Genomic DNA, 21,003 nt, shown 5'->3' with positions numbered 1-21,003 from the left:
GGCTGGGGTTTTTTAATTTTTTTTTTTTAAAGAAACATGGGCCCCTCTGGGAAAATCCCATTGTAATTTGCATATAATTGAATGAGTTGGTTGACTTTCTAACATGGTGTCATATTTCATTATGGTGAATAGCACATTTGACAAATATACTGCTGTGGATGTTTGTATTTTCCTTCCTACTTTAAAGAACTGGTCCCAATTGTATGACAGCCCGAACTAGGGCAAGTATCTGACCACGTTGATTTAACAGATTTTGGAGTAGCGAATAGTGCACATGACTAAAGAAAGGGCTTGTACTAGCGAAATAACTATCGGTATGATTTATAAATTAGTTTTAATTAGTATCACAATATTAAGTCTTCATTATCTGCGTTCTACTTCAGGTACTTCATTTTGCTGTATTGTAAGCAAAGAGAGGGTACCGGTTAATGACTAAGAAGATTTAATTTACATGATGTGGAAGCCTAATTTTCTTAATTTCTTTTTTCAAGTTATTCCTTATTGACTTTGGTTTGGCCAAAAAGTACAGAGACAACAGGACGAGGCAACACATACCATATAGAGAAGATAAAAATCTCACTGGCACAGCCCGATATGCTAGCATCAATGCCCATCTTGGCATTGAGCAGAGGTGAGTTTTCCCAAGAAGATAGTCAAATAGCCCGACTTAGCGTCGTAAGCAGAAGCCGTTGAATCCTCCGGTTCTGGAGCACTGTTGCCTAGTTTCGTGTTAAGTTTGAGCTTTTTCCCTTGGCAGAGAAATGGAGAGATGCATATTAATCCTTTTCCCCTGCTGTCGCTGACAGGACAGGGAAGCCAATTAAATGGAGCTTTTGTTTTTCTTGAACACATCTCTTGGAACAGATGTCTCTAGCTTGTCATCCTACGAGACTGGATGTACCACTTTCAGGTGAAATAAAGACTTGCCCAGTGGAGTCTTGCCAGCCCAGATGATCGTCTATTTTTCAAAGGCAACCCATATCGCCCAAAGCAGTTTAACTTTAATGTCTATTAAGTGGTATTTTGAGGACACGGCACGGTTTCTGTGCAGCTGTATCTGTGTCTTCCGTAGGTGTCCTCCTGGGAGCAGTCTGCTTCAATACCCTGGCACTTTAACTTTGCTCACAATTGGAATGTTTTCTATGGCATTCCTGAAGAGCACTTAAAGGCTTCGTGGTTCTGATGTGTCTTGACGACTGGTAACTCTAAAAAGGAGTTGATGCTTCCAGTGTACTCATGACATTTCATACAGTGGGATCTCCTGCTAATAAGTGATACTCTCGTTTTAAAATAATAATGATGATGATAGCATTTGTTAAGTGCTTACTATGTGCAAAGCACTGTTCTAAGCACTGGGAAGGATACAAGGTGATCAGATTGCCCCACATGGGCTCACAGTCTTAATCCCCATTTAACAGATGGGGTAACTGAGGCTCAGAGAAGTTAAGTGACTTGCCCAAAGTCACACAGCTGACAAGTAGCTGAGCCAGGATTTGAACCAATGACCTCTGACTCCCCAGCCCGGGCTCTTTCCACTGAGTCGCACTGCTCCGTGTTCAAATGAGAAAATTGTAAACTAAAGCTAAGGTGGTGAAATGAAGAAAGCATTTTTGGAAGATAGTCGCTCTGAATAAAGGAGCAGTGTGGCCCAGTGGATAGAGCAGAGGCCCGGGAGTTAGAAGGACCTGGGTTCTAATCCCTGCCTTGCCACTTGTCTGGTACATGACCATGGGCAAGTCATTCAACTTCTTTGGGCCTCGGTTGCCTCATCTGTGAAATGGAGATGAAGGCTTTGAGCCCCATGTGGGACGTGGACTGTGTCCAACTTGATTACCTTGTTTCTGCCCCAGTGCTTAATGCAGTGCCTGGTACATAATAAGTGCTTAAATGCCATTTTTTTTAAAAAAAAAAAAAAAAGCAATGGGTAAGCATAAATGTAGGCCAGAAGAGTAGATGATTTAAAAAGTTTGACACAGATTATTTCTACTCCCCCGTTGTAATTTCCTGATAATGATTCCGAATAAAAGGAATGTTGATTTTGCAAAGGTTGAAATAAAACCTAATTACCTGTCATTGTTGTGACATTCTTGGGCATGAATGGTTTCTAGGCCCAGTTTCTGAGAACTTTTATCAGTTTGTCATTAAGTCTACTTGTTAATGTCAGGGGTTTCTATCAATAACTTGATCTTGCCAAGATAATCATTCCACTGTAGCCATCCCATTTATTAGGTACTGTACATTGATGAGTTCTAGGTGATGGTGGTTGTAGGATGGTACAGATGCTTCCTATCGGCTTGTGACATTACCAGAATAATTTCCAGTGAAATAAGAGAATCATTCCACGTGTCCTGAAATTCATTTTTACCTGTATCAGCTCTAATGTAATCTTTTTTAAAAAAAAGTCTGAGAATAGCCTAGACCCCAAGGTACGGTAGCTGCCCGATCCTCCCCCATCTTTTTTTTTTCTTCCCAGAGATACAAGCTTCTTAACAGCTTTTGCCTTGAGTTATTTCCGCAGGAGCTATATAGTAGATAAGGGGGAAGAAGCAGCAACTGCCACAACAATCTCTGGGCAGAGGTTTCCCGTTTCTCACTGGCACCCAATCGACTCCCAGTTAACTGTTCTTAACTCCCCACCCCTTCCCACCGAAAGCATCTACAACTCACCCCACAATCCCCGTCATTATAAAACAAAAAGTTCCTTCCAAAAAACAACCCAAAACCTCCTAAGGGAATTCTAAGCCCAAAGTCTACCATTTTAAGAATCCTGACACCGACATTTAGGTGTAAATCAGGAATCTCGGGGAAGTAGAAAGCCAAGTTCTGATAATTTAAGAAAGCCAAAATTGTGAAGAATCACCCAGGCAGATAAATTTTAATTTGTATATTAAGTCTCGGTTCTTGGGACTTTAAAATCGATACATTGAGTCATTTTTATTCTCCTTTTCTCTAGTCATAGAGATCAGTGGGCTTCTTGTGGGACAAAGCTCTTCTCCAATAACAGCAGTTAATTGCAGCACTCTTTACCCTGCTGAAAACTTAGGAACCGATGTATAAATGTCTTGCTCTCTTGTTACTTCTGATCCATGATTCCTTTTGAAAGTATCATTTGTTTGGAGCCCAATTATGAAATGGACTTGCATTTCATTATTGCTTCAGTTTTAATAGAATCAGAATCACCGATCTTTGGTATTTGAGCTTTTACCCTTCAGAGCACCGATCTAAGGTCTTGGAAGAGTACAATAGGGTAAATAGCTCTGCTCCCTGCCCTTAGGGAGTTTACAGTCGAGCTTGAGAGTTGCTGCTCAACTACTCCCTCCTACTTAGGCTGTGACTTCCCACTCTGTCCAGCTTGATTCTCACATGTACTTGGCACATAGCACTTAAGAAATACCATAAAAATTGAAATATATGTACACACAGACTCTACTTAGAGGTGGTTGAAAAGATGTCACTGTTTATATTAAAAAAAAAAACCCCATCATCCTTAGCTTTCCAGCTGTTAAAACTGACCTCCCTTCTTTTCTAGTCGCCGAGATGACATGGAATCTCTAGGATATGTGTTGATGTATTTTAACCGAACCAGCCTGCCATGGCAAGGATTAAAGGTAGGTCGCATACTCGCATGCGTTTCAGAAGATAAGAACCCATCTTGATCTGCCTTGTTTTTACTTTTTGGATTGGACAGTATGCAGCACTTTGGGAATTTGATTGCCTGAGAGCTCTAGTAATAATAACCTGGTGGAAAGAGCGTGGGGTTGGGAGTCGGATTCTGAGTTCTAATCCTTGCTCTGCCACTTGCTTGCTGTGTGTGCTTGGGGCGGTCACATAACTTCCCTTATCTGCAAAATGAGGATTGAATGCCTGATGTTCCTCCTATTTAAACTGTGAGCTCCATGTGGTAATAATAATAGTTGTGGTATTTTGTTAAGCGCATACCGTGTGCCGGGCACTGTACTAAGCGAGGGGGTGGATACAAGCAAGTTGGGTAGGGCACAGTCCCTGTCCCACGTGGGGCTCACAGTCTCAATCCTCATTTTACAGGCGCGATAACTGAGGCATTCAGAAGTGAAGTGACTATCTTGTATTTACCCCAGTGCTTAGAAACGTTCATTTGTATATATTTTTATTACCCTATTCATTTTGTTAATGAGATGTACATCCCCTTGATTCTATTTATTGCTATTGTTTTTGTCTGTCTCCCCCGATTAGACTGTCAGCCCGTCAGTGGGCAGGGATTGTCTCTATCTGTTGCCGAATTGTACATTCCAAGCGCTTAGTACAGTGCTCTGCACATAGTAAGCGCTCAATAAATACTATTGAATGAATGAATGAAAATGCATTAAATAGCAGTATTGGTATTTGGCTGTCATTCTACTGGCTTGTAAGCTTATGGGCAGGGAAAAGTGTTTGCTGATTCTCTTGTATTGTACTCTCCCAAGTGCTTAGTACAGTCCCCTGCACATAGGAAGCACTCTTTAAATACCATTGATTGATAGTAAGGGTCCAAGGTTCTCATACTCTTCATAAAGTAAAATCATTTTGCCTGTGAAATTGGCATAAGAAAGCAAATAGAATTAAGTTACTAAGTTTCCTTTGGCCCAGCTATCTTTTGAATTCCCCTCCTCCACATCCTCACTAAACCCAACCCTTTTATTGCTTAGAAACTCTGAGTTTAAGAGAATATAAATGTGTTCCTGCATAGCAGTCAATCAGTATATCTTGGGAGAATACAGTACAATAAAGTCGTTGAGCATGATCCCTGCCTACAGGGAGCTCACAGTCTAGAAGAGTTTTCCCACAACACTTCAATAAAAATCTAACTAGATGATATTAAGGAAAATGGTTTAGAAAAATTCAGGTCAGCTTCTTCAGTTTGCTTTTCCACTCCTTTTTTTTTAATTGATTTTTGAGCCTGATTTGATTTTCCCCTTAGGCTGAGGATGTACTCAATTTGCATGGCTGCTTTGCTAAATAAGCATGGCTGATGGAAACCTTTTGAATTTGACTTGTTTGAATTAACATCTTAAATTATCTATCAGTGCCATCCTTGTAAATTTAGTAGTATTACCGAAAATTTAACAGTTCACGTGTTCCACAGGCTGCCACAAAGAAACAGAAGTATGAAAAGATTAGTGAAAAGAAGATGTCCACTCCAGTCGAAGTTTTGTGTAAGGTAAAATAGCGTGACCAATGCATTCAGTGTAAATTCAGATACAGTGTAAATTAGGAATGTTCTCTTTATAACAAATCACAGAGCTGGTGTCCCATTAAGTGACCAAGTTCCCCTTTTCATTTACTTTCTGGGCACCGAGTGAATTTCTTTGAATCTGACAATTCCCAAATAGTTGGTTGCCAGATGGTTCCGCTGGGTTTATCTTTTAGACTTGTGAAATTTGTCATCAGGAGACTCCATAAGAAACTGTGCCATCCTCGCTGTGATCTGAATTAGCAGCCAAGAGCGGATGGCAAGTTAGTCGCTTTGCCTTTCCATATCTGGGCTTGTTCTTAAATTATTTTTTTACTCTTTTTTTTTTGTTAAGGGGAAAGGAAATTCTCAGAATTTGTCTGGATTCAGGGAAAATCCGTGAGAGTTTATTTTCACTTGCTAAAAAATAGCACCCAGACCACAACCTCTTTTCTTCCCCCTCCCCTCCACCAAGCAGATGAAGTGGTACAAGCCGTCACTTTCAGGATAACTAATCTTCAGAGAGCCTTTCCTATTAACTACACAAGTCGGGGTCTGAAGTGTTAAACATGGGATTCAAAGGGGGAGTGTACCTTACGGAAGTCAGTCGGTGTACACTGGAAATTTACTGGAGGGTATCTTTCAAGTGAGGGAGTAGAGTGGTTTATATATAAATGGATGTATGTGCGCATGTAATCATGTGCATATTTGATTACCTGAAAGGTGGTATAAAGCAGCTGATCAGATAGGTTGTCCATCATCTTAACTATAGGTCATGGATGACCTTAGGGGGATGAGATGAAGGATTATCCAGTGCCACAGCCCCTAGCCCTGGCCCAGGGAAGTGATCCAGAGACGTCCCGTTCTGTCCTGAAACCGTGTTGGGGGTTGCCCTTTGGGCTCTACCCCCGGCTTTGAGTCAGAGCACAGCCCAAGGCAAAGCAGCAAACCTCAGGCCGTTAGGCATTTGCTGAATCAACCTGTCAATACGGTAATAATTCACACCAGCACTGGAGTCCAGTGCTCTGGAGATGGCATCTTTGCTGTCCGGGTGGTGCCCCTGCCACTGGGTCTAAAGGCTCTGGCTATCCAGGGATTCTCCCTCCTTCCAAGATTTCCACCCCCTCTTTGAGCCCTGGGTAGTTAATGAGCCATTATCATCGCCCCCTCTCCATATAAGTAAAAGACCCTGGTATCAGGAGGGTGGGATTTTCTTCAGTTTTTCCCTCTAGCTGGTATTTACTGATGTAAAGTAACTAGAACCATAAGGAGGATCTAAAACAATCAGCCAGTTGAGAATTTTGCTGTCCCTTGCACAAAGCGTTGACCGCATCCTGCCACGAATCTGCTCGTTTGTTTTCCATTTAGACTTAGAGTGCCTCTGCCTCCCTTAGTTAATAAAAGGGTGTTAAGCTTCTGTTGACTAATCTGTCATTTGGCTTCAACCTTCAGGGGTTTCCTGCAGAATTCGCCATGTATCTAAACTACTGTCGTGGCCTGCGCTTTGAAGAGGCACCAGATTACATGTACCTGAGACAACTATTCCGTATTCTTTTCAGGTTCGTTTTTAAATGCTTCCGTACTAAAGATGATCTAAAAAGCTGTGAAAAAATAACGTAGTTGAGTGAAGTGTGGCACAGTAGACACTCTAAAAAAAAAAAAATGACGCCGTTTGGATATTATTCTAACGATACTGGAGGTTTGCGGGTATTTTATGGGGAAGAAGGGCAGGAGATTTTAAGACCCTGAACGTGAGATTGAGTAGTGTCTTCATTCTAGGTTTTGGATGTTTGAGGCCACCATTTTCAAAATTGATCTACAACCTCATTTTTTTAACTATCTACATTTTTCAATCTGTCCTGTTTGGAGCTCTGGAAGTTTACTGTAGCCCCAGGCTCCTCCCCTAAATGCCACCAAATTCCCGCACCGGGGCACAGTTTCCCCGAGATGACTGAGGTGTGCTAAACCTTCAAGCTGCTTGTTTGAGTGAGGAGGTTTAGGGGGTTATGGTAACCAATCCATAATGTCCACTGCTTGAGTAGTGCCCTTCCAAACGGTCTTCACCCTCAACAAGCCCAAGTGAGGGTAGCCGTATTTCTTCTATTGTCAGGCAAGTGCTATTACATAAATGGAGGGTGGGATCGTCACCGAAATCCTTCTGTACCGATCTTGTAAACCAGAGGTTCGCAAAGTTCCATGACACCCTCAGTGTTAGGAGTTCCCCAAAGAGTGCCACATTTTGTCTTCCCTGCTGCCCGTGTTATTACCGCCTCTGCAAGTGTCGTAAATGCAAACGGAAGAAAACTGTCCCGAGTGTGCTCTGTGTCCCTGCCAGGACAGGTTTTAATCTATTGACACGCTATTGGTATTTATTGGACGCTCCCGCTGTGCAGAGCACAGCACGAGGCATTTGGAAGAGTTTGATCGGTAGCCACAGTCCCTGCCCTCCAGGAGGTTATGAGCCACTTGGGAAGACCCCCCGGCCAGGGTTGGGTTGCCTGGACCTCAGTGACTTTAATAGCAGAGTTTTGGTTCCAACAAAGCCTCTGGTAATACCCCTATTTGCCAATGGATCCTTCATAGGGAGGAAGGTGTTTGGGGGATCGTAAAATGGAATGCGTTTAAGACCCACCGTTGTAAACCGAAAGAGGGATTAGGCAGCTGAAGACTTGAAAATGAAATGGTCTGCAGGAGCCCTCCAAGAGCCTCATTTCAGAGTGAGTGCTTACTTTGGTTTGAATAGGTCTTGCTAAGGAGCCACCTGCTCAGACTCCAAATTTTCCATGATGTTTTTGATGTGTGGAAGTTATTCGGGTGAAACGGGGATGCATTTATTGATTCCTTTTTATGTCGTAGGACCCTAAACCACCAATACGACTACACGTTTGACTGGACGATGTTAAAGCAGAAAGCAGCCCAGCAGGCAGCCTCTTCCAGTGGGCAGGGTCAACAGGCCCAAACCCCCACAGGCAAGCAAACTGACAAATCCAAGAGTAACATGAAAGGTTAGTAGCCAAGAACCAAGTGACGTTCCAGGGGGAAAAAAAAATTCAACACCAAATTGGGTAATTCAGTAATTGTTTTAACAGTGTTAGATCAAGGAGGTGGTTTAAAAGACAGACACACACACATTTGGCTCTTTATTTTTAAAAAAGATCAGACGTCCTTGGAAAATTTGACTACTAACTTTAAACCAAAATGTCCTTGTTCATATATATACATATATATATCTATATATATACACATACATATGCATATATATATATCTATACGTATATATAGATATATATATCTCAATCATTTCTCTTGGGATGATGGGTCATTTTAACAACTGCATCTTTTTACTCATGCATTAACCCCTTTTCCAAAACAAACTTGATGTTGGGAACACGATGACACGGTGCACCAATCCATCCAAAATCCTAGACCTAACACTTGGTGATTTTTTTCTTAAGTTGGTTTGCCATGGTATATTGGCTTCTATTTTCAAACTGATCACGCTAAGGATCTTTCTCTCCCTTTTAATGCTCTTGCCATAAAAATGGAAAATTGTGAACGTGATCTAGGTGTCCCTGGCATCGCAGTAAAGCTAATGCTCGTTGACTCCAATATTTCAAATCCTGTATTAGCCGCTCAGGTGATTAAGGAGCCCGGAATTTCATTCCTCTACATACATTTACTTGTTTCTGCATGTGGAGCAAGGAAGAGAGTGAGCACACTCCGAACGAATGTTTAACATTCCAAGTCACAATTTTCTATGATCTGTGTTTCCAAAATGATTGGGTGCTTGAGCTTTTAAAGTGAAGACCTGGCAAATTATGGTCTCCGGGGGCAATGTAGAACTTAATCTGCAGCAGGCTAGAGCAGTTTGCTGTGCCATTGCTCTAGAATGGCTTTGCAAATTAAGGGTTCCTGTTAATCAGGGTTAAGCGTCTCCCGTCACCCCCACCCCGGCTCTTCTTGGCCCTCCATTGCTATTTGGTAAGGAATGGAGCTGCCTACCGCATGGCTCTGCTTCCGTATTATCCTGCTGCCTCCCAGCTCCACCCTTGAGTGGCGAGAATGATCTTTTCCCTTTTCTCCATCAGTAGTAATCTTTAGAGACCTTCCAACCTAATAATATTTGTTTGCAGAGATAAAGGGCAGGAGTACACTTCTTTTGGTCATTTTTGGTTAGCGGTGTGATTGCCCTAGAAAGAGTGAAGCCCGAGAAATTTGATATTGGTCTTCTGAAATTTTCCCCCAAATCACCTGTAAATAAGAATACAGGGAATTCTGCTCCCAAGAGGAATTCTCTGCAACTGCTTATTTGAGAGCACTTAGCAATCAGTTTACCAGTGGTAATTATTGAGCACTTACTTTGCGGAGGAGAAGAGTTGGTAGACTCGATCCCTGCCCTTAAGGAGCTTACAGTCTAGATTTCTGGGAAACTGTGTGATAAACTTTAATTCACCAGTCTTCTCGGTGCAGAGCCACAGATTTCTTAAACTGAGGACTTAGGTGGAAGGAGTACGTGTAACTTTTCATATGCAAATATGAAAATTCACAGCTTGGGTCCGATGAGGCAAGGGATCCGGTATCCTCAGAAAAAGGTGTAGGGTGAAAAGTCATAAAACTTCCTCAACGGGTGGACTTTAGTCAGTCTTGTTGGCTTGCTCTGCCAGCTGCTGACTGGGCCCTGCAGTGAAAGCTAACTCTTCTGCCAGCAAGTGACCAGTCTCACTGAGAAGGGCTCCCATCTTCCAAGCCAACAGAACCACTTCGATTTTGTACCGTGATCTGTCGGAACTTCTAAATTGACCACTGGGCTGTGGTGGCCTTTGCAAATGAAGAATTAAGCTACAGTCATCAAACCAATTCATTTGATTCACGTTGGGATTTCAGTTTTATCTGCCAATCCTAGAAAATTCAACACAAACGGGCAGTCTTTTAGGAAAAACGAACGTACAACCGCTTCCATTTTGTAAATCTTACTCAGTAAGCAGAGACGACATTTTCTCTCAGCCGAAGTCAGATCTTCGTGTTGTCATACCAGCCCCTCTCATTTAGAATGATTGCTTGAGATTTCCCTTTGTTGCAGCAGAGCTGTTTGTTTTGTACTCTGTATTGTAGAGCCTTTCCATAACTGAAACTTAATTTTACAAAGGTGACAGCAGCATTAAAAGACGAAAGGTTTTTTGACATATGATAAGCGCCAGGGAGATTCCAAGAAATGGTAACTTGTTCTGCATTTGTACTCTCTGAGAACACTCATTTGAAGAATCATGTGCCCCAGATTTCCTTGTTACCGTGGCTTAGTTGAGAGCACTTTTATCAATTCAACCTGGGTGGCCATGGAAACTTCAGGCCCGACTGCTCCAGACAATGAAGGCTTTTCTATAATAGATCTTTCTTGTAGCCTAGCTACTTTGTTTCAGTTGACTCTTCAGTGCTTTCAGCCGAGATAACTCATTATGCCTTAATTCAAGGTAAAGCGATGCCTGCATGTCCTGCCAACTCATCAGGTTCTTTCACTAAATTAAGATTTAATGGTCTGACTGAAAGTGATTAAAGGACAAATTAACCAGAAAAACCGATTCGCCTCGTAGTGCCTTTTGAATCCATCTAGTCATTTCGTCAACGCCCAAGTCAGCAACCAAATGACAACCCCTTAGAGGCAAAAATGTGACTTTGATTTTGAGGGAATCTGTACTCTCCCCTAAAACCTTAAACTGAAATAACTTGGTGTGGTTTTTTTCCAGCCCAAATGCTTTTCAACAGTCAGTGTTTTAAAGAACCTGTAAGTGGGTCCGGCCTCATTTTTGAGGAACAAGTCCGACTAAAATGGTGGTACATATTTTTTTTTTTAATCTTCAAAACCACCCCCCAGAAGCACTCTATCCACCATGACGCTCTTAATTATAAAAGCAGAATGTCTCAGAAACATTGTTTCCAGCTAAAACAGTTGCAGATTTAGAACTCAGCAGAAATGCTGAGTGTTTTTGTTAAAGCTCCCACAGCCTGAAGTATTAGGGTACGTTTGAAATAGTTATTTCCTGGCACAGTCATTGTTTGTGGACAAATGGTTTGTCCTAATAACCACCTTTTGTTAAATTAAAAATGAAAAATCAGTGAGAGCTTATCTAATTACTTCATCCTATTATATCCATTTCTTTCTGAATCACACTCCAATGTTTGTTGGGACTTTAGCTACAGTTTCTGTCCAGCGTAACCAAATTCACCAGTTGCTCTAGGAAAATGACTTACTGTTCGGCACCAGAGTCCAAATCCTTGGCGAAGATTTGGATGAGGGGCTGGAGGAAATATCAGCTAAAGAAGAAATCTACTCCAGTAAACTGAATCCAGAAGTCTGCCAGAGAACAGATTCCTGAAATCTGGAGTCCGTGAACAATAAACGTTGCAGTGAAGAACTAAAGCAGCTCGATCGAAAATGAAGATAAGAGCATAAAAAGGATCCTTCTCTGCTACTGACCCCATCAACCCACTCAGTTTAAGTGCAGCCGTATTTCTGTGGGTTCACAGCAGTCAGAACATCCTGAGTGGAGTGGAGATCTTCGGTAACAACCCAAGTTACCGAATGGTGCCAGTTGGAAGAGGAGTCAGTCACAACGGGTACGGAATAGTTTTCAACTGCACAATCATTTAAATGCAATTCCTGTCATAGTGAATTTGCTTAAAAGGCTAATGAGGATGTATGAGTGTGGGTCGCTGAAAGGCATCATCCAGTATCGAGGGAGAAAGCCTTTGCTTAGTCTTACCTTAACTGTGGAGAAGATGAAATACATTTAGTCTCTCCTCGTGGCTTTTGTAAATTTCTCCCGTGTTTATGGAAGGTCTTATTTTTTATAGGGACAGCTCAACTTTTAATGCTATTGGTTTCGTCTGGTTGATCTCTCGAGTTCCCAGAGTTTGACTCGAAAGATTAAAACCTGCATTGAACCTAATGTTGAAATATCAGAACGTGGAGGTACTTTGATTGTGCCATTGGCCATCTTTGTCACTTGGTTTTCCAAAGTTCTAAAATGTGAGGCCTGCCTCCCACTTGCTGTTTTTCTTACTATCAGTTAGTGGTACTTAATAAGCACATGCAACCGAGTTGATAGGTTCCCTGTTTACCAGTAGCCAAGATTCTAGAGAGGGTTGACAGACATGAAAATAAATTACGGATAAGTACATAAGTCCTGTGGGGCTGAGGGTGGGGTGAATATCAAGTTCATAAAGGATACAGATCCAAGTGACTAGGTGACATGGAAGGGAGATGGAGTAAGGGAAATGGGGGCTCAGTCAGGGAAGGCCTTTGGGAGGAGTTGGGATTTTAAATAAGACTTTGAAGGTGGGGAATATGGTGGTCTGTCATATATGTAGCGGGGAGGAAGTTCCAGACCAGAAGGGGGATGTGGGCAAGGGGTCTGTGGTGAGATAGACGAGATCAGGTTACATTGAGTAGGTTGGAGCAAAGTGTGTGGGCTGGGTTGTAGTATGAAATCAGCGAGGCAAGGTAGGGAGAGAGCTGATTGAGTGTTTTAAAGTCGATGGTAAAAAGTTTGCTTCCTACCGATGGAGGTTTTTGAAGGGTGGGGAGATGTGGCCGGCTGGTGTAGTATGAAATCAGCGAGGCAAGGTAGGGAGAGAGCTGATTGAGTGTTTTAAAGTCGATGGTAAAAAGTTTGCTTCCTACCGATGGAGGTTTTTGAAGGGTGGGGAGATGTGGCCTGGATGTTTTTGGTTTTTGAGTTTTGGGTTTTGTCTTTTTTCTTTTTATTTTTTGTATTCTTTAAAAAAAGCGATCTAGGCAGCAGAGTGAATAAAGGACTGAGGAGGCTGTTGCAGTGATTGAGGAATTGGTAAATGCTTGGGTTAATGTAGTAGCAGTTTGGATGGAGAGAAAAGGGCAGATTTTAGTGATTCAATGAAGGTAGAACGGGCAGGATTTGGTGGCAGAATGAATATTTGAATAAGAGAGGCAACTCGAAGATAATGCCAGTTATGGATTTGTAAGTCGGGGAAGAGAGGATAGGGTTTTTTGGGCATGTTAAGAATGAGGTATCAGAGGGACAGCCAAGTAGAGATGTTTGGAAAGTGCAAAATAATAATGATGGTATTTGTTAAGCGCTTACTATGTGCAAAGCACTGTTCTAAGCGCTGGGGGATACAAGGTGATCAGGTTGTCCCATGTGGGGCTCACAGTTTTAATCCCCATTTTACAGATAAGGTAACTGAGGCACAGAGAAGTGAAGTGACTTGCCCAAAGTCACACAGCTGACAAGCGGCAGAGCTGGGATTAGAACCCATGACCTCTGACTCCCAAGCCCGGGCTCTTTCCGCTGAGCCAAGCTGCTTCTCTAGTGGAGACAAGGAGAGATGGCAGGGCTGGAGATGTAGATTTGAAATCATCTGCATAGAGATGGGAGCCAGTGAGTTCTCTGAGGGAGTGGGTATAGATAGAAAATAAAAGGGGACTCAGAATTGAGCCTTGAAGGACCCCCACAGTTTAGGGGGTGGAAGGCAGAGGAGAAACCTGTGAAAGAGACTAAGATTGAGCTGCTGGAGAGCTAAGAGAATGAGGAGGGGATAGTGTCAGGGAAGCCAAGGTTAGATACTATTTCCAAGAGAAGGGGGCTGGTCCACGGTGTTAAATAGGTGTCAGAGAGGGTTAAGATGGCGTAAAGGCTGTTTAATTTGGCAAGAGGGAGGTCATTGACGACTTTAGAGGGATAATGTCTGTGGAAGCTAGATTGGAGGAGGTTAGGGAGAGGAAATGGAGGGAGTGGATGTTGACAACTCAGTGAAGGAGTTCGGAGAGGAATGGTAGGTTCTGAGTGTCTCCTGTGAACCAAACACTCTGCTGTTCTTAGGAACCTTACGCCTCTGGGACCTTACCGTCGGCAGAAGCTAAAACAACACACACAAAGAATCGGGGCTTTTTCTGTCGAATACAACGGAAGCACAAATGTTCATAACTTCCTGAGGGCCATCCCCTAGGTTGAGACACAATCAGAGAACAAGTCTCCCCTTGCTACCATTGCTGGTCTCTGGACCAGTATCACTGAAGAATCTTCCCCCCTCACAAATAATCTTCAATTACAGGCTTTTATAGACACATCTGTCTCTGCTGGCTTCCTTTACAAATCTAGCATCTGTTTGTATTTGCAGGCTTTGAAGAGATAATTCAGACGTGCACTACAGATCATTGGACTGTCTTGAATTTCCAGCTATGATTTACCATTTCAACAGAACTACTTAACCTTTCAGTTTGCCTGAGGTTTAGCAAGATCGAGAAGTTCACCTCAAGAATAAGAGAAACGCATCAGAATGAAATACTAAGGAATGAATGATTCGGTGACTTGAAGAGGAGGTGCAAAATATTCAAGATGAACTAAATTTTTAGGATCCCCTGAAGCTACTAAAGACAGCTCTCTGATATGAATCCTCAAGTGGAATATTCTTCTCTTGACAAATCTGGAAAAACTCTCAATCTCCTCCCACCATGAACTTCACTCATCTTCTCCCTCCCCGCCAGGAGTGGCATGCCATTCAGGTGTTGCCATTAGCACAGAAACATTCTCCAGATATATCAGTTAAATGATGGCAAGACTTGCGTAATGAGTATCTTCCTTGCAGTAGGGATGTTAGAATTTCTTTTCCAAATATTGGCTGGCAGTACGAGAATTATCCAGCATGTTCCAATCTCAGTTTCTCTCAACTGATTGGGAACAATTATCAGCTGCTCTGATGCGTCGCTTTCTTTCCTAGGGTCACTACTGCAGGGGGCTTCATGTGATTTGTTAGTTGTTTAGTAAGGGTCTTTCATCGTTTCTCTTATTAGGTAACGTGATTTAATCTACAGTTCTTGATGTAGTTCTCCCTTTGTCCTGTTTGAAAAATGGAGATATGAAAAACAAGTATGAGCCTCTAAAACAATCTAAACATAGTATCTATCATTTCCATTTTACTCAATTGCTGATCTCACCTTCAAGTAATTACCCCCCAGCTCTTCTAAAACACAGAAGTTGCTTTCTAGCAAAACCCTGCCTTAGGGAAAAAAACTCAGGCTACAAAACTCACTGCCCAGCCATGTGCTTTAGCCAAACAGGCCCACATTATTGGTCAGAAATTCCCTACTTCCCAGTTAATGCTTTAGCCAAAACGCATAGTGAAAGTGTGCATTTTGGCAGATGGTGCATATCCATCGTGACTGAATGGTTTTATAAAGCTTTAATTAGGTCAGAGTGCGATATTATCACCATGTGAATAATTGTTTGCACTTAATGCATGATGCATACCTAACCGATCCTATCTTCAACATAAAAGAAATTGTCTTCGGAGTTTCATTTACCAAAACAATTTGACTAGCTTTCATTGTTTTAGCAGTTCTGTATGTTTCTCAAAAAACTGAAATTTTTTTGTTTAGCTGAGTTCAGCTCAGTTTGAGGGGCCATGTAATTGATTTTATTAATTGGTTACCATCATTCTACAGTTAAAGTTTTATTGATATTATGGTAGGGGTGGTACTCATGGAGTGTGGACTCCTGTGTTGAGCACCGTACTGAGCCCTGGGGTGTATACAGAATAAGTCCAGATCTGGTCCCTGCCCCAAGAAGAGACTCAGGGAGACTCCGGTAGGTCTGTCCTTCCAGGTAGGGAAGGACAGACACTTAGAAAAGAGAAATTCATAGATAAGCCAGAGTCAGAGAGCATTTAAAATATGAGAAGCAAGAGGAGTAGACTGTGAGCTCACGATGGACAAGGAACGTGTCTGTTTTATTGTTATTGTGTACTCTGCCTGGCGCTTAGTACACTGGTGTGCACACGAGGGCTTAATAAATACGATTGACTAGGAAGGCAGTTGGAGACGGCTGTTCTGACGCAGTTCCCTCTTCCAGGCACACAAGTGTTGGCAGGTCTCAACTTTTTTTGTTGCCAGTGGTGTTCGTAGTGGGTTTGGGTTATTTTTATTATGACTCCCTGCACATAATATCTACAAGATCCAAATGAATCAATTGTATAGCCAGAGGAGTGGCTACCTAAGTGAATTGAATTGTCCCTTCTTGCTGGTAGAGGATTGGGTCCGGAAACATAACTAAAATGTGAAGTAAGGTGTTGAGACCAGTTTGAGACTGAGAGTTTTCTTTTGTTTGTCAGAATAAGATAGAATCTTCAAGAAATAGCTGGTTGTTACTCATTAGTATTAAGCCTCTACTCAGTGTAGACTACTTCAGCGCTTGGAGAGAGTACCGTGGTTTTAGCAGACACGATTCCTAGCCTCTAGGAGCTTAGGGACCGTCTCCCCAGTTGCCAGGGAAGTTTTCAAACCAGCTCAACTGAAAAGTCACCTAACAGCAATTTAGAAAAGAGCATTTTTGCAAGACTGGATGGGAGAATTTGTGAAGCTAAGGCCTTTTGGGTGCCATGTGATTTGGAGCCGGTGGAATGTGTAACCCAGATGCAGAGTCCCAAGCTTTAATTCAGGGCAGTACTAACCTTAATATATAACTGAAACCAGGCCCAAAGCAACAGCTATTTCCTCATTTTAGCTCTCTAAACCCCCTAAGAATCCATAGCTGTTTTAAAATTGTATATTTAGAAAGTGGGAGGAATCCTAATATTTTTTGAAGTTTCTAAAATTTGGTTCATTCATTTTGGGTGGTGTCACCAGAGTAGGGTAATGTGTTGGCTTCTTTCAGGGAAGCAGAGCATATTTGGAAATTTTATCTCAAGACTCATACAATTCAGAGAACAAAGAAGGGTTATAGCTTGCCTAACTCATGTTCTTTGGGTAATTCTTGGGAACTAAGTTGTCCCTGGGGCTCTAAGAGGAGCAGAGAACTAAAAGCACATTACCAGAATCTTCCTGAATAATAGCTCCCTCAATCACTCAGTCACTAGTGCTTACTGTGAGCGGAGCATTCTACTAAGTGCTTGGGACAGTTCAGTGCAACAGGGTTGGTTAATATGTTCCCTGCCCACAACGAGCTTTATAATCTAGAGAACAAGAAGGCATGACTGCTTCTAGACTCAACCCATCCAACATAACCTGTGGTAAAAAAGAAGAATAATATAAACTGAGGAGCATTATGGTCTAGTGGGTAGAGCAGGAATTGCTCAGAAGTGTCAAAAGGACCTGGGTTCTAATCCCTGCTTCATGGCCTTAGGCAATTCCCTTCACTTTCTGTGCCTCAATTACCGCCTCTGGAAAATGGGGATTAAAACTGTGAGCCCTGTGTGGAATATAGACCACCGTGTCCAACCTAATTAGCTTTTGGAATGTAGTACATGCTTAGCAAATACCATTTTAAAAAAAAGTGAAGGTATCAGGAATCGGCCCCTTCTGGATTTAAGAATGCTAGGCTCTAGCTTTCCATGCACCCATTCCCCCTTCCATAGGGTAAGCCCAAAAGAATTCTCCCCTTCTCAACTTCTTGTGTTGTGTTCAATTTCCACCGACTGCTCTGCCCACAGAGTTTTAGTTCTTCACCAGAGTAACTTTGGCTCTGTTTTTCTGTTGCAGGTTTCTAAGTGTGAAAAGAGGAACAGAAGAAGCAGAGCAGACGATCGGAGCAGGACTTGACACTCCCCAAATCTAGAAATTTTAGTTCATATGTACACTTGCCAGTGGTTGTGGGCAACCATTTACTTGGTGTAAAGAACTTAATTTCAGTATAAACTGGCTCTGGGCAGCAGTGGTGATGCTGCGTTCTGAGTCGTAGCCGCTGTAATTGTGAATATTAACTGAGATAGTGAAACATGGTGTCCAGTTTTCTATTGCATTTTTTCAAGTGGAAAAGTTAACTAAATGGTTGACACACAAAGTGGTGGAGAAATTGTGCATATGCCAATTTTTGTTACCTTTGATTTTGAACTACACTGCTTTATGAAAATAAGTACTTCCGAAGAATGGCATGAACAGTCTTCAGCTACAATTGTGATGATTGTAAATGCTCACAATTGTGCACCCTTAAGGTTATTCCTCCCTGGGTTTTGAAAGTTGTACACTTAAACATTCTTAAAATTGTTGGCTTCTGTGTGCAAGCCAGCTATATGGTAGCAACCAAAGATTCCAGTTTTTAAAGCATATGAAAGACTCTGCCTGCTTACCTGTGCTAGAAATAACAGCATCTAAAGCGAAGACTTAATAAAAACTTAGCGACTACTAGATTATCTTTAGGACTCTGCATTAACTCTATAATGTTCTTGGTATAAAAAGCAAAACAGCATATTTGTCACAGGAATTTAGTTAACATCTTACAACTGAACTGTATGTAAGTTGCTTAGATAAAATGTAATCACTGTAAACATCTATATGATCTGGGATTTTGTTTTTATTTTGAAATGGGAGCTTTTTTTTTGTTTACAAATTCATTAAAAACTAAAAACTGTTTCTGTAAGGAAATGAGGTTTTTTTTTTAATGCCTTGCTAATTCACAATGAAATCACCATCACCCCAGTTTTTTAATAGACCACTTCAAGGCCATTTATTAAAACAACTCATACTCCTTTGCAAATCATTTTAGACTCCTTTGTACCTCTTCCTCATTTTTTGGTTTTTGTTTTAAAATAAATTTTGTATTTTTTTCCTCAAGGGGAAAGGCATTCTTGCTTTTAAAAAAAAAATAACTTTGCTGCATCAATACCTAGTACTGAGGAGACAGTATTGGCTGCCACAGGTCATCGTCGATTCAACAGCTGGACTGATTTAAGATACCCATTTTGGAAGTTAGAATGAAAGTGCTGAAGGGTTTTACAACGGGATTTTTTTTTCTGGGAAATACTTGTGGAGTGGCTATGATCAGGTTGATTGTAGTTGTTGGATGGCCTCATTCGTTACCACCCTTGAGGCTGTCTGCTCTTCCCCTTCACTCCCCCCGCCCCACACACCTCTCTCTTTCTCTCTCTCTCTCACACACACACCCTTACTCTCTCTGTCTCTCTGAATCTGTCCCAGTGGAAAGAAACCAAGTGTAATTTATTCCTTTATAGCATGTCAGAATCAATTAAAAAGACTGTCTAAAAATGCTACTAGATGGCCTATGGTGTAAACGTGGTGTTTTGTACATTAGCTTTGTTGAGACTGTAAATTTCCACACACGTGTTAAGGTTTGGTCCCGGTGTGGTCTTTAATCCCAGACTAGGTTTTTCGAATTTGAAAAATGCCTTAGCAATTATTCCATGATTGCCACATAATCGGCCGTTAAGGGATAGGAGAGCAGAACTTGAACACTGCAGCAGTCTAATGAGTGAGCTCCAGACCTGGGCAGCAGGTTCCTGTTTTTGTTTTTGTTTTTCCCTTACTCTTGATCTGTCAAGGTGTTGATCTGCTTTCAAAATCCACCTTTTGATACTTTACTAAAAGCGATGTAAAGTACAGCTTGTGTAAAGGAAAATTGCTTTGGTACTCTCTTTTCCCAGGCTGAACTGCCAATGGCAAAATACTTTTCAGTGCTTTTATTTACTATGCACTTAGACTATGCACTTTTACTGAGGTATTTTTGTAACTCTCACCCCTTTTGTAATCTTGCCATTTGGAAAAGGTTGTGGTGTAGTATGTAGTTCTTGTAATTAAGCTGCGGGTTTAAGACTGCTGATAGCTTTGTAAATCAAAAATGGCGTTGTTTGTCCCGAGCGTGTTGTCATTACATCTTCAGCTGGAACCCATTTTCACCTTCTAGCTACCGTTCCGTTTCTTCACAGTTGACAAAAGAAGATTCTGAAATCCAATGAATGCTTTGACAAATCCTGGTTGGAGATGAAATCTCATTTGAAATAGAATTAAAAATATGCTTTCCCACTAAAATGATGGTACAAGTTGAAGACGCAGCATTCTGAAATTGGACTTCTTGACCACTTATTGTTCTGCACTGGCTTCCTCAGCTGAACTCTAGGTCACTCACGCTAACTCCTTTGTTCACCCTTGGGGGATGGTGTGGTTTTCAGAAGTGGTGGGAGCTGGCCAACGGAACCACTGTTGAATGTCTTTGTTTTGGGGAGAAATATAAGCAAATAAATTGGAGGGGAGACTGGTTCTCTCTTCACATATGGTTGTGCATATGCTCTTAATGGCCTACGATTGCATTTTAACGTGTTTGCCCTTATGGGGATCAGAATGTTTACCTGCTAGGGATTTTTCAGATCTTAACTAAGTGTGATTTCCTTCTGAACTTCTTTTTGTAAATTCCGGGTTGATGCTTTTAGAAAGAAAAAGAAAAAGGATCTTATTACTTGAAAGGGTAAAGCGACGAATACTGGTTGTAACCAAGCCCCTCTGCAGTTCGAGACCCAGGCTCTCGCATATCTTTTTCAAGGTGACTCTCTTTTCCCGTCTACAGAATAGTGGGGGGAAAAGGGGACCGTGGTTCTCGGGGAAGCCATTTGGATGCTGCCTGGGCTCATCGCAAAGATTGATACCGTTGATGTTGATGATTGTGGAACCCTTTGGAAAAAGTATCCAGTTCTTGGGTCAGTGTCAAACCTTTGGAAAAGTGCACTGGTACCGTCTGTTCTTTTTGACACTTGTTCGGTTGTTGAATACTGTAATCATCTTTCTTGTGTATGGATGGTAACATGAATAATGTAGAGATTTATACGTGGTTTGTAGAGTGACCTGGATTTTGTGTCAGAACCGACGATGTCTAGGAAACAGAGAAGTTTGGTTATTGTGTCTGCGTCGCCCGATTCTTCTGAATGGTAGTGTTCCAAAATTCTTTCCTGTGAAAAATTAGCTCTGCTCCTTTGTTAGACTAATGAGAGAAGCATTGTGGCCTACGGGAAAGAGCCCGGGCCTGGGAGTCGGTGGACCTGGGTTCTCACATCACTTGTCT

The 21,003-nt window shown here is 41.8% G+C and overlaps 1 protein-coding gene and 1 long non-coding RNA gene across 5 annotated transcripts in view; both read left to right on the top strand.

Annotated features, from left to right (window-relative positions):
* CSNK1A1 (casein kinase 1 alpha 1) overlaps positions 1–20,223 on the top strand; it is a 58,227-nt gene extending 38,004 nt beyond the window's left edge. For 2 of the 4 annotated variants that reach the window (XM_029051242.2, XM_029051245.2), the window contains 6 exons: positions 492–631; positions 3,530–3,608; positions 5,102–5,176; positions 6,641–6,747; positions 8,045–8,193; positions 17,697–20,223. In XM_029051242.2, the coding sequence (XP_028907075.1) occupies positions 492–631; positions 3,530–3,608; positions 5,102–5,176; positions 6,641–6,747; positions 8,045–8,193; positions 17,697–17,704 (558 nt within the window). In that variant the 3' untranslated portion in view covers positions 17,705–20,223. Of the gene's footprint in view, positions 1–491; positions 632–3,529; positions 3,609–5,101; positions 5,177–6,640; positions 6,748–8,044; positions 8,199–17,696 lie in introns of those variants that run through there. The other 2 variants (XM_029051244.2, XM_029051243.2) reach the window with 2 other exon arrangements.
* Positions 8,203–17,605, top strand: LOC114806509. Its single transcript, XR_003754546.1, has 2 exons — positions 8,203–11,800; positions 14,342–17,605. It is a non-coding gene; the product is annotated as an uncharacterized LOC114806509 (long non-coding RNA).
* Positions 20,224–21,003: the final 780 nt, after the last annotated feature.

The sequence above is a fragment of the Ornithorhynchus anatinus genome, chromosome X1 (genome assembly GCF_004115215.2).
Source record: "Ornithorhynchus anatinus isolate Pmale09 chromosome X1, mOrnAna1.pri.v4, whole genome shotgun sequence".
Taxonomy (NCBI): domain Eukaryota; kingdom Metazoa; phylum Chordata; class Mammalia; order Monotremata; family Ornithorhynchidae; genus Ornithorhynchus; species Ornithorhynchus anatinus.
This window is presented reverse-complemented; position numbering and strand designations above follow the sequence as displayed.